This window comes from Pezoporus wallicus, unplaced genomic scaffold (genome assembly GCF_028554395.1).
Source record: "Pezoporus wallicus isolate ANWC-B61680 ecotype Strahan unplaced genomic scaffold, APGP_CSIRO_Pwel_v1 scaffold_2584, whole genome shotgun sequence".
Lineage (NCBI taxonomy): Eukaryota > Metazoa > Chordata > Aves > Psittaciformes > Psittacidae > Pezoporus > Pezoporus wallicus.
The window spans coordinates 4913448-4926862 of record NW_026642851.1 but is presented as its reverse complement, the minus strand read 5'-3'; the positions used below and the strand labels follow the sequence as shown (position 1 = coordinate 4926862).

Below are 13415 nucleotides of genomic sequence, written 5' to 3'. Positions count from 1 at the left end.
CACACTGGAGAAACTTCAGAACTGGCTCACCTAGCCAGCTGTGGCAGGTTTAGTTCTCTAGCATCCCATTTACATGTGTTTCAAGATCACTTCAGCTAAGCCAGCTTTAAACTGTTCAAGAACTGCTATGTAGACAGATCATTATTGCAATATTAACACAGAGTGAGGCAAGGAAGACTGGGGAAAAGAAGCACAGAGCAGTTAAAAAGAAAACACATTCTCTAAAGGAGAAGCATGGGTGTCTGTCTTATACTATTTTTAATTACTAGAGCATAAAATGTCAAAGCAACAAGCTTTTGCTTTTTTTCTTTACTGTTTCTGTATTCCTCTGAATAAACAAATAGTTTTGGTTAAAAAAACCAGTCTTAACACGAGGCCTTAAGACCTTATATATTCTAATTTTGGCATGGAGAGTCTATTTTTACAATCACATTAGAAATTCTGTGTGTAGGCCTGGCTGACCTTGTACATCTAGTGGTGCGAGCAGCTAATCATGCATTGTTGTTAAGGCTCTGTAGAACAGCAGTTGCTGATTGCTTTCAATTATTGGTACAAGGACTCCTGCTCACTGCCTGTGTAGAGATTCTGTGTATTTTATGCTTGGAGATACAGTCCAGAACATACTCAAACTGTGAATATATAACCTGATTTTTCTTTCCTTAAGGATAAATATATATGAAAATAGGTGGTGTTTTATATAGAATACAGTACATATTTTTATTGTTGCATAAATGCGGAATATTTTTTTCAAAGTAGCAAAGCATTGCAAAATTTTTAATCTGCTGGAGAGAACACAATACAAGCAGTTCTTTCAGCAAAGCTTTTGGGGCAGTATATACCCATTGCCTCTGCCAGCTTCATTTTGTGCTGATGTTTAACTTGGGCATTGCTGTAAAAAGGAATGAAAAACAAAACTATTTTTTCACTCGAACTAGCCCTGATTGGTAAAACACTGACAGAGGTGATGAGAATCTCGTTTCACCACTGGGGCTGGCTACTATTGGCAAAAACAACCACCCTACATCATATTGTTGTCTTTGCTTGTTAAAAATCCTTAAAAAAATCATACCTGATGTAGTAGAAACATAAGATTTTGACAAATACCAAAATGAAGCATTGCAATTTACAACTTTCTAGCTTTGAGTGTGATATTTCTGTCATAAAACATCACAGGCATTGGGCTGTTGAAGTGAATGAATCTGGCTTTCATGTAGCTAACCAAAATGTTGCTTTTTATAAAATCAAATAATTATAATTTGGGGTTCTAAATTCCTGCTCACTTCTAATAACAGCATCACAGTATCTACTTCCATGGGAGTATTTAATACAAATGCCTGTGGTTTTCAATGTTACTGACATACTGTAACATCAGTAAAGTGACTTTCAATGACAAAGACTGTTGTGTGTACTTTGTTCTCATTAAATCCTTACATTTTAGCACTTCCTACTTTACAGGTCTCTGTAAAAAGAAAAAAGATGCTGCATGCATGGAAACAAACAAACAAAAGAACAACAAAAAAAACCCCAAACTACTGTCTAATAACAGAATACGGATGTTATTTTTCACATTCCAGGGTTTAAAATGATCCTGTGAGCTTCTCAGTCTTTGACTTATGGTCCTGATGGTCTCAAGGCAAATCTACAGTTACTGTTCCTCAGGTTTGCATGTCTGAGGGCAACCTAGAAAGAATATTGTAAACTACACCCAGTTTGCAGAAAGGTCAGGAGCAATCACACCACACAGTATCGTGTAAGCGTCCTTCCTAGTGTGCCCTGTGGGAAAAAGAAACCCTTCGTTCAAAGTTAACGGTTTCCCTAAAGTGGGTAACCAGCATATTCTAATTGTCCACACAATCTAGTCTTAATGGGGAAGCTTTTTTTGTTTAGCTAGATGATAGCAAATTCTGTCATCACTCCTTAGCAAAAGTATTTATTATCTTAGTTTACATCTAAATGATTTATTCTATCAAAGACAATACCATGGATTTTTTAAATGCTTATGGCAAATAAAAAGCAATTCTTTCTCAGGTAACCTAGGATTCATTCCTGGGTTTGCAGCAATTTGGCTTCCGCTTTTCTTGGTTTTGTGTTTACAAGAAGATTCCCAAAGAAAGCCTGTTGGTTCACACTGTTGTTCTTGCAGCAATTCACTGCCAAGTAGCTGGCTGCTGCCAAAACAGTAATTCAGCCTGAGGAAGTAAAACTGAGAAAGACTTGAGTCTGAGTGTTATTGGTCCTCCTCCTTCACTGCTCCAGCCACCTGTTACACCTCTCACTATAAAAAATCAAGAAGTAATCCTACCCCCAAAACCACCCTCAAATTATGCAAAATAAGCTAATTTTACTCCCATGTATTATTTCACCAGTAAGTCTCATAATTTATTGCATAACTTTATACCTGTATAGGAGTGTGGAACTTCTGTGAGGTCTCTGATCATTTAATAAGTTACACTTCTTTACAAGGATGTTGTATTCGTTATTGTCTGATGTTTGCTGTCATTAGCAGTTTCAGGCCTGTGCTGGCTGGAGATTTGGAGGAGCAAAAGCAAAAAAGTGCAGACCAAAGCAAATCAGCTTAATAAATGAATGAAAAATTGTGTGTGTGTGTGTAAGCCGTGCAAAGACACTCACTCACCACCTCCCACCCCCCAGAGTAATGCACAACCAGTCCTCACGCAACAGCTGCTTTGGAGAGACCTACCCCTGCCCAAAGTTTAGCGCTGAGCACAACTTTACATGGTGTGGAATATCCCTTTGGTCAGTCAGGTCAGCTCTCCCCACCGTGTTCCCTCCCAGCCTCTTGCCCACCTTCAGCCTACTCATCATTGTCATAAAGTGAGAAACTGAGACCCTGATGCTGTGCAAGCATTGCACAGCTGAACCCCTGGTGTGTTGTCTGTGCTGGTTTAGTCACACATCTAAACTACGGCAGCCTGTGGGCTAATGTAAAGAAAATTAACTCCATTCCAGATAAACCTAGTACTGGACTAGCAACACAATTAAGCGAAAGTGTAAGATGAAAGTTGCGTGGTCAAGGCGCATTTTGGTAAAGTTGTCTCATAATTTTTAGGGCAAAGTTAGCAGTGTGAGGGTGAATACTGTGTTTATGCAAAATGGTCTAATCAAAACCCTACAGGAAGAACAGCCTTTGCTCTTACTAACCTTGCCAGCTGTTTAAGTTTTGAACTGCAGCCGAACTGATGCTCACTCAGACAAACCTTTATGGAGTTTGGTTACTATGTTAGAAATGCTTTGTGCAGCATTCCATTCCCAACCTTATGTGCAACAGGACAACGTACAATTATCAGAATGTGGAAGTACATTCACATCTATGCCTTTAAAACAATTTTTTGAAGGCATAAAGAGAACTAGCTTCTGAAATAAAACTATAAGAAGATCCAAGTAGTATATACCAGTTGCTTCTTTAGGTGAGACCAGCCTGCTTGGCATTTAGAGCCCGGGAACTAGTGATCTGGATTTTACAGTAATACTAGCTAGTAGTTAGGGTACAAAATAGTATCTTCAGTCAAGATTTCTGCTCTGACAATCACTTCTGTTGTTTGTCCAGTGACATGTACACATACGTATCTATATGTATGCATATATGTATAGCTTTGCTTACATGCTTAAGGAATGCCTTAGGGCAAAAGATCCTCCCCAGAAGTGCTCTAAACCAGTAATATAAGAAATATACTCCTTTTAACATTCTTCTGGCATTCTTTCCATCTGCAAGACTAGCAAAAGAACATCTATCACTCCGCTGTGGTATGCAAAAGTGACCCAAATTAACAAAGTTTCATTAACTTATTTAACTGGAAAAATGTCTGAACTACCTCCAAACAGTTGTGCTGCTCCCTCTTACCATACTGTGTCAATCTTCCCTCAGGAAAAAACTCCCCATACCCCCCAAAATACAACCAAAAGTCCTCACCAAACACCCTTCTTTTCTTCCCTGAAAATTCTCAGTCAAAAAAGTCTTGCCTTTTTGTATCTGCTTTCATGTGAATTCTACAGCACTGGTGGCCGCTGCCATGATCTGAAACAGTCATCTAGCAAGAATTTTTCAAAAGTGAGTTTTGGGCCCTATGTATTAATTGGCATCCTGAGGCAAGAAGCCTGCTTGTTAGGATTTGAAGTGCAGGAGACAGAAACATTAATTTACATGTACTGAAGCCTGGCACCTTAAAAGTTCATTGATCAAGGGAAAGTTAAGGTATAAACTGACACAGCATAGTTTTTGTATGTTTAAAAGTGGTTTATATAGTGACACAAACAGAGCGAGAACCTTACTGGAGCAAAAGGCCCCTATGCAAGAGCACACTGCCAGGAGAGTTCTCTGCTGTGCTTTGTCGCACACCTGCCTATGAGAAGTTCTATCAGGTAGTCTTGTGTTCAGCACATGTTGTCACAGACTTCATCCTGAAGATAGCTAGCTGTCAAAATAAGCAACTTAATCTTACTGATGTTCTAATAGACCAGCCTAAAATAACCATTCCAAAAGCTCTTTCAGTTCGTACACCTGTCTTACGCTGTCAAAGAGAGAAGAATATTTATCATCTTATGCCATACGCATGATACTGTTTAAGACAGAAAAAGGCAAGCTGCACTCCAGGAACTGGTTTTAGTGCATCGCAGGAAAAAAGTAAACACAAGAAAATCTTACTATCTGCATAATTTGAGCTATACGCAGTTAATTGCAAGTTTATGAGAATAAAAACATCTTTAATAGTTACAGTTAGAAGTTACAGACAGTATTACATGAATATTACATATTCACTGTAAAAACTGAAAAAAAACCAACCAAAGTGATACCTGCATAAAAATATGTAATTTCCATTACTGAGATACACAATCATTGGAAGATTTGGCAAAGCAAAACACAAACTGGAATGTTAATCACGATCATCCATGGCTTGCTTCCTTTTGATTTAGATGCTCATAACACACTGTATGAACTGAAAAAAAGAACAATCACTTATTAGATGTATGGTAGAGAACAAGTTTTCATTTTTTCTCCTAAACTACCCATTGTCACTGCTCTTTTCTGTAAACAAATTCAGCCCATGAACAACAAAGCTTTGAAACTAAATATGAAAATTAGCTAGCAATTAAACCAAAGGAGCTCCTCAACAATAACAATAAAACCCCCAGGAACATCTGAACCTAGCGTTATCCTTTTCCTGCACAGATGCAGATGGGAAGCCAAGACTGGCTTTGTGTCTTGGCCACTCTCACCTCCCCAACCTTTTCTAGGGAAAAAAGCCTACCAAGCTTTGAAACAAAGAAAGGAAAAAATATCCCAGAAAATGATATGAGGAATTCATGTGAGTGAGTGATGTAGCTTCTTAGATCTTCTTGAGCCACTCTGGTAGGAAGTCCAGGCAAAAATGCACAACATATTACAGAACTCTATAAAATACATGAAAACTTTCTGAGATAATACTCAGGAAAACTGAAAACCTTTGTGCTCTCAGGGAACACCAGAAGCATAGGGAAGACACGAATGAACTCAAATTATTACTGCTTTTCTTCAGTTTTAACTTTTTCTTCAGTTTTACCCTGTAATTGTAACTGCTTCTTTAAAGTTCACTTACATCATCATACTGGAAGTTCACAAAGCCCTGCTGAGATACATCCCTTCTTCTAAAGCATTCTGAAAAAATACATTAATAGAAATCAGATAAGAATAATTACAGTTACTTTTTTTTTTAGTACTTTCATAGAATTCCCAAGTCACATAAATGAGAACTCACGAAGAACACTACAATTCATTCCAAGACTTAATCTCCTGTACTTAATTGTCATATTTATCATATACAATCCTTCATGTTCTGTTAATAAATAGTTGCCCAATTTTTATATCATAACTCTTCTAATCTCTGGAATAAACCCTGCATTAGTTTTAAATCCATTTTTCAATTGGAAATTAAAACATCATAATCTGTAATTGTTCCAGTTTTGCCTGTAAATTCTATTGAAAGAAACCTATTTTGTGCTGTGTAAAAGTTAAAAGTTGAACTTCAGTTAAGTGAGTAATCAGATTTTATTAAATAAAAATGTATTATGGGGATGACAGTAACGAGGCTGTAATCCAGCATACCAGTGAGAGCTCTGAGTTTCACACAGCAGGCAACGTAATCATCAAATGTAATCTTGCCATGAGTGCTGTATCGCCTTGTGATCGCGGTCACTGCCTGTGGGCTCAGTCTGAATCCTATTTGAGAATAAAAAGTCTACTTTGAAAAGACAGGTTAATAGAATCCAACACATTTTTAATTGGAAATATGTGTCAGTTATTGCAGGATGGTAAGAGGTACTGGGAAGTGCTCTAAATCAGCACCTGAGACAAGAACATTTCAAAACTTACCCATGGTCATCAAGGCTTTCTCCAATTCTTGGCGATCCACTGTACCACTTCTATCGTTGTCAAAACTTACAAAGTGTTGCTTCCAGCCACTGATCACAGCCCAAAGTTCTTTAAACTCATTAAATCCCAGTGTGCCAGACATATCCCTCTGATTTCAAAGATAAGGAAAATGTTTCTTAACTTAAAAAAAAAAAAAAATCTAAAAACCCCTTTTGAATGGCAATTTGTATTTTTTATCATCTGTAGTTATTTTTTTTTTCTTGGAGATCAATATTAACAATGTTTTACTCTAAGTTTTCCGGTGGAAAACTAACTACAGCAACCCACAGCAAAGAGATAAAACTACCGACCAAACCCAAAGGTCAGAGAACTTGCTCTCCCCACTTCTTCCCACTGAAACCTGATAAAGTTATTTGCTCTTTATGATTTTAACTTACTTCACACACTTTTCTTTTACCTGCCACAATATTATTGTTACAAATGAAATACATAACTGAAACAAAAATAGATGCCAAATGAAAAAGTCTCTTGCATTCTGCAACATTTGTTGAAGGTGAGCTAACAGCCCTTCCAGTTTCACTTCTGCTCTTTATAAACAGCAAAACATTTGAACATGGCAACTTAAGTTTTGACTAAAAAACACTCCAAAGATTCTAGCCTTGTACTGTGTATGCCAGTCTTCCATAGGTCCTACTGCTGAATGCCATACACCACCGCATTAGATACTGACACCTGATTCATTCCAGGCGCTTCCTTTAGGGGGGCTTAGATTATATTCAGGCTAGGTAGTATAAATGCTTAATTCATTAGCACGGATTGGAATGTTGTCCAACTTGACACGATGAGCTAGTTTGCACAAAACTATTCTGGGCTGCCAGACCAGCCCCTAGGCTTAGAGGGATACCACTTGTTTTAAGAGTATCAGCCATTGAGAGCCTCCTTTATTATTATTTCATCCTTGCAAACAAATAAGAATGGAATTTTGTAGCTACCTAACCATAAAGATCACAATACTTATCAAGTAAGGCCCGAATGGGAATTATAAAGCATTTCCCAAAATTTTGGCACCCTCTCATCTTTGCTTACATAATGCAAAAAATTTTTACATTTCATAGTAAAGGATACATCCAGCATCGAGATCATGAGTCTGCAAGTCTCTAAATTGAAAGCTATTTAAATTAGAACATGGAAAAAAATAAATTACCTTAAAAGAATTATTTTTAACTTTATCTAAACATAAAATTTTAAATTGCTTTTTATTATATGCTGCTAATATAATGTATAGAATATTATCTAATTGCTTCCACTGGACAGACTCGTACCATATTTTGATCCAAATAAGAGCTTTTCATGAATACTTGTTAGAAAAAATGACAGCAGTCAACCTAGAGGCAATTCACTTTATATTTAAAATTAATATGCTCTTATCTCAATCCATAAAGGTTTTAGGTTTCAGCCATTTCTATTTGACTATAGACACCGCTTGAGCAAGCCAGTTTTACTCATAGAAGCTCCACTTTCTAAATTGAACATGAGGTATCCTGACAGAGGAGTCATGCTACAGAAATTCTTGTTTTTGAGCTGAGCTTTGATATTGAGCAAAGCAAAACACCTTTTTAAGAAATGGCTGTCTTTTAAAGAACAAAACAAAATGCTTCCCCAACTTCACAGCCCAGCACTGGGGAGGAAAAATTAGGAGGCTGAGAAGGAAAGTCCTACATGTATAGAACTAAATGCAGAGAATTTACATTTCCATATGGAAAGCAAGCATGTTTACCATGCAAATAATAAAAGCCCCAAAATTCTACAGAAAGCACAACTACAAGTGTTTTCTAGCAGATGGCAGAAGAAATGGTATGCTTTAGGGTTGTTTTTTTTTTAATTTAAATCATTAACTTACGTTTATAGGCTCCTGCAATCCCTGATTGGGTGAGACATCTCTGTAGCTCATCAGCATCTATTTGTCCATCCTTTTGGTAACAGAAGATGTATCAGCTATTGTTTTAATCCCCTCTCCCAGGCTGCTTATTCCCAGTACCCACTCCCTTTTCAGTGGCAGGTAGTTACCCTTTCAAAAACCAACTGACTACCTGTTTGCTATAGGACAGAAACTGTCTTTTATAACCCATTACCTGTAACAATGTTTCTTTAGTTGATAATTTTGCAATATGCATTAGTTTTCCTATCTAATGATGCACTACAAAGTGAACTTTAAAAATAATCCCAAAGCAACAAATCTACCTCAAATATTAGTAGCATATAGTTGAGAGCCAGCTGCACAGAAACCAAGGCACACGATTTTGAACAGAAAGACAGCTTTCCTTAAAGTGCTAATTTTAACTTAGTGGATATTGTAGTCACCTTAGATTACACATTTATGATCTCACTGCTACAGTAGGAAACCAGGAACCCAGATCATACAGACACTCTTCTCAAGACAGCCCTAAGACTTACAAATCTAAAACTCCCTGTTTTTTGGTGAATAGCAGTTGTTAGCAGAACAAAAGCAGAAAGCAAAGAACTTTGAAAGAAAAACCAAACAAACACAGGAAAGGTACCTATCTGCACGGTTTGGAAAATGACTCACTGCCAACAGATCCTGCTCAGAGACACGTAGAGAAAACAACTGCCAACTCATGGAAAGCAGTGAGCTGTCAAAAGTGGAGCTGGAATTAATAGGTCACATTCCTCAAGCACACAACATGAAGTTCAGTTCATACAGAGTTCAAGATAATCTGACTCATTCAAGTATGGAATGGTGTATCTGTAGATCTAAAATATGATGTCACTTTTGTAAAGCATTAAATAGTGAAAAGAGAGTTGCTTTATATTCAAAAGAAATTTATTTGCCTCGGCATCTTCATAATATTTTAAGTAAGCACTTTCTATCTTCATTTTTTTTTAATAACCAGGACATGCTACTAATTGGCACAGCAGGAATGGCACACCCAGGTAACTTTCCGAAATGAAGTATCGCTGCTTATAGGACAAGTAGTAGTTAATATGTTAAATTACATTTGACAAGGTCTGAAAAAAAGAGCAATAATGATTTGATTCTATGTAAAATTAGTGGCAGCAAATTCCAAAATTGATTCAAATCTACTCCATCAGCCTAACAATATAAATGTATTTAAAATTTTACTTTCACGCAAAAATAAAAAAAAAAAAAAGAGAATTGAAACAGCCATGCATATTAAGCAGCAAATCTCTTCAAATTCCTTGTGCCTTCTGAAACAAAGGCAGGATCTTTAGGAGAGGCAGGAAGAGAAGCAGGATTTGTAATCATGATTACTATTATAAAAAAAGATGCTTGGCCCTTTTTTTTTCTTTTTTTTTAAAGTAGAACATAAGCAGTTAAACTGGACAAGGCACAGGGGTTTTGAGAACAGAAAAATGAAAATTATTGCTTCTATTACTTCCTACAAAGACAGACTCAAATAAAGATTTAAAACAATGCTTCTTTCTTCTACCTGTTCTATTTCACTTTCTTCTTACAGTATTTTTACTTCTGCACAGTCACAGGTCTCTGAAACTGACTCTTACAATTCCAAGGATAACATTTCAAAAGCTACCCAGCTTATTTCAATAATGAATGATTTCTACAAATAGAAAGTATTTAAGAGTACTAACTTAAGTATTAAATGAAACTTGATCGTACCCATTAGCTCACTGGCTCTCCAGCTTTCAGTAATCCTCCCTCACTGGAGAAGCCTGGGGATGGTCTATGCTTTGCTGAGGTCAAGCTCCTGCCATCTCTTCTCCACATTACTGCATTCTGTTTGCTGTTACCTCCCTTTCTCTTTACACTAGCAGCTTACTCATTTTTCCAGCGCCAGTCACTTGCTCCACTGCTGATTCCTGTCACACATCCAGGTGCAAAGGCATCTCATCTGACAAGTAAATGGCCAGCATGTTTAGCAGAATTTAGCCTGGGCTCCACCTTATCTGAGAGGCCTGCCTCACTACACATAGGTCATTCCAGTGTTCTCCTGTACTACAAAAATACATGGTCTACATATTTTCATAAGCAATTTAGAGAAGTAATATATATACTGTAAGATGCATTACTAAATCAAAAGAATAACGTACAGAACAAAACCCAAATTACACTCTTTAAACTGGGAATTTAAATATCAGCTAATACTGCTGAATTCAAATTTCCATGTTGTGGTTACATACCTGTGAATAACAGATCTAGGAGCAGAGTTTTAGATTTTCACACCCCCTAGAAGGGAGCAATAAATAGCTATATATATGGACAACCAAGACAGAGCTTATCTCAATGCACCTCTTTGCATCTAAACTACAGCTCAAGAACTACTTATTTCTAGTAGCATCCATAATCATACAAAACAAATATATGCCACAAAAATATAGGAAATAAATTAAAAATGGAGTGCAGAATGACAGGGAGGAAAAAAGAAAGACCTATATCAAAGCTGCGAATGCCTTTTCCTCTAAAAGAATAACCACTCCATCCTCCCAGCAAACCCAGATACTGGTACAACTCCAGACTGCTTTTCCATTTGTGAGTCTATTAAGATCATGCCATGATCTCTTTCTTATTAGCATTTCCTGCTCTTAGCCAAGCCATCTCCACAGCTCATACTTCCCATTGTTTCCTGCTTCCTTCTGAAGCTGGTAGCATTACCCAACCCCGAGCTGAGCCACAATTCAGTTACAACATTTCATATAACTATATAGGCCCTGTATATACTTACACAGGAAATACAGTGCTTATATACATAGATGTATGTGTATCTATGTCTGCATTTACACACACAGACACACTGTATGCAGAAACTAACAGCATTACTTAAACTCTGTAGTTACTGTGTATATAGCTATATGGTCAAGCTATACAGCTCTATGTAGCAGATAGGCTAAGTAAAACCATTCTGTTGGTTAAAAAAAACAACAAACCCAAACAACTTGAAACAACAGTTTTCCTCACTGCAAATACTAAGGATTCCCCTTGCCAAAAGCTAACACAGAAATCATTCCCCAGGAAAAAAGAAAATTCTAAGAAATAAATAACATTTTATAAGTTTACCTGCCCTGCTACTGCAGCAAAATAACCATACAAAGGATCCTGAGCTTGTTCAGGGAATGCTGGTCCTCCTGGAGCTCCTCCATACTTTAAAAATCAAGAAGAAAATTGACTTTCAATCAATGATTAGATTAACTGAATTAAGGAACGACAGTGTTTGTACTTAAGAATCAACTTGTGTTGTTACACACACACCAAGCAAAAAAGTCAAACCAACCAAAAAAGAAATTCCTTAACGTGGTATTGATATACTCACTTATAACAATTTAAGCAGATCAGTGTAAAACCTTGCACAGGAGCAATGCATTGATTTATGTGCAGTACGCTGTATCTCATCAGGGTCGAATTTTAGTCTCTACTTACAGATAAGGGATACCAAAGATACGGCTAGTAAGGCACTACAGATTTTTATTTCCATTCCAAAAATGTTGAGCAAGACAGATCTGTAAGGAAAATGCTTGGAAGAATATGCCGTAAGCATGGAAAAATTTAAATGAAACTGATTCATGGAACAATGCAAGTTAATCGTGTTTGACTGAGTTGAGCCAATAGTCCGTGTGTAACAGCATCTATGCCCGTCCTTTGCTGAGCTGGAGCAGGAGTACCTTGTTCCTCAACACCACTTGGCTATTTATCAGCCCCTTGAAGTGAAGACAGATTTTGATAGCATCACAGAATAGTCTGGGTTGGAAGGGACCTTCAAATATCATCTAGTCCACCCCCCCTAAAATGAGCAGGGACATCCTCAACTACATCAGGTTGCTCAGAACCACATCCAGCCTTGTGTTGAATGTCTCCAGGGATGGCGCATCCACCACCTCTCCAGGCAACCTGCATCAGTGTTTTACCACCCTCACTGTAGAGAATTCTCTCCTTACATCCAGCCTGAATCTCCCCTCTTTTAGTTTAAAACCATCATCCCTCATCCTATCACAACAGGCCCTGCTATAAACTCTCTTCCCATCTTATAAGCCCCTTTTAAGCACTGAAAGGCCACAATAAAGTCTTCCCAGAGCCTTCTCTTCTCCAGGCTGAACAAGTCTACTAACTCGCGCAGTTTTTCCGCACAGGAGAGGTGCTCCATCCCTCTGATGACTTTTGTGGCTCTCCTCTGGACCCTCTCCAACAGGTCCTTATATTTTCTGTACTGAGAATTCCAGACCTTTACACAAGGCATTAGGCAAAGCTCTCGTCTGGGGGCTCCCGTGGTGAGCCGACTCGGGGAGCGACACCCCCAGAAGTGACCCTGCCCCACTGGCAGCACCGGCCAGAATGTGCTTGTCCCCTCTCGCGCGGGTGGAGCCCCGAGCTGACCCCAGCAGCACCTCCCGCGGGTCAGCGGCGGGCAGGGTGCCGAGAGGGCAGGGCAGAGCCCACCTAACACGGTTCTCATCGCTTCCCGCACGAGCCTGAAAGCCGACAGCCCCAAACAGCCCCGGTGAGCCCCTGAAGCCATCCCTGCCTGCGCCGCGGGACCAGAGATGCGTCGTGTCCCGTCCCCCCCCCCCCCCCAGCTCTACCGGGCACCTCTCAGGACAGCCCGGAGGTTGCCCCCTCGGCCGCGCGCATTGAACGGGCTGCCCAGCCCCAGGCAAGCTGTTCCGCCGTGGCGGCCTAGAGCCACCAGCCGCCGCTCACCCCGCCCTGGTAGAAACCGCCGCCGGGTGCCGGCTGCCCGGGAAACGCCATCTTCGGCTGGCACTTGCCCCTGACAGTCTGGCCTCGCCCGGATGGAACCACCCGCCCAGGAAGGGGGGACCGGGACGGGCCGGAAGATCGGGACAGGGCCGGGGCTGGAAGCGCTGCCAGCCGCACTGGGCAGGCGGTTGCTTTCAGTCACCGGGGCAGCCGTGCAGAGCAAGACGGTGCCGTCGGGAGCTGAAGGACCAACCGTCTCCCATCGTTATGCCCCCCCCCATTGTGGTGGTACAGGCCGCCGGCCCGGAGGCGGCTTTTCCTCCCGACAGCAAAGGGGCGGTGCAGCGTTGCTGCGGGGCC

The 13415-nt window shown here is 39.5% G+C and overlaps 1 protein-coding gene across 2 annotated transcripts; it reads right to left on the bottom strand.

The window, feature by feature from the left end:
- Positions 1-4701: 4701 nt before the first annotated feature.
- SRI (sorcin) lies at positions 4702-13205 on the bottom strand. Of its 2 annotated transcripts, XM_057432715.1 has the most exons (8): positions 13056-13205; positions 11421-11504; positions 8268-8337; positions 7493-7536; positions 6368-6515; positions 6101-6214; positions 5595-5653; positions 4702-4955 (listed from the first exon to the last, which is right to left on the bottom strand). In XM_057432715.1, exons 1-8 carry the CDS (start codon positions 13104-13106, stop codon positions 4929-4931), a joined length of 597 nt encoding a protein of 198 aa, XP_057288698.1. In that variant the 5' UTR covers positions 13107-13205; the 3' UTR covers positions 4702-4928. The 2 variants fall into 2 exon arrangements, with proteins under 2 accessions (XP_057288698.1, XP_057288699.1); XM_057432716.1 differs by lacking the exons at positions 8268-8337; positions 13056-13205 and having other exon boundaries at positions 11421-11501.
- Between the last annotated feature and the right edge of the window lie 210 nt (positions 13206-13415).

What these genes read in the sequence shown, in the direction of transcription:
- SRI (XM_057432715.1), bottom strand. Translation starts at nt 13,106, where the DNA reads ATGGCGTTTCCCGGGCAGCCGGCACCCGGCGGCGGTTTCTACCAGGGC. An exon ending in GCGGTTTCTACCAGGGCGGG is followed by an intron (nt 11,505 to 13,055) that starts GTGAGCGGCGGC and finishes TGATTTTTAAAG; the next exon opens with TATGGAGGAGCTCCAGGAGG. An exon ending in TGAACTTCCAGTATGATGAT is followed by an intron (nt 4,956 to 5,594) that starts GTAAGTGAACTT and finishes TCTTTTTTTCAG; the next exon opens with TTCATACAGTGTGTTATGAG.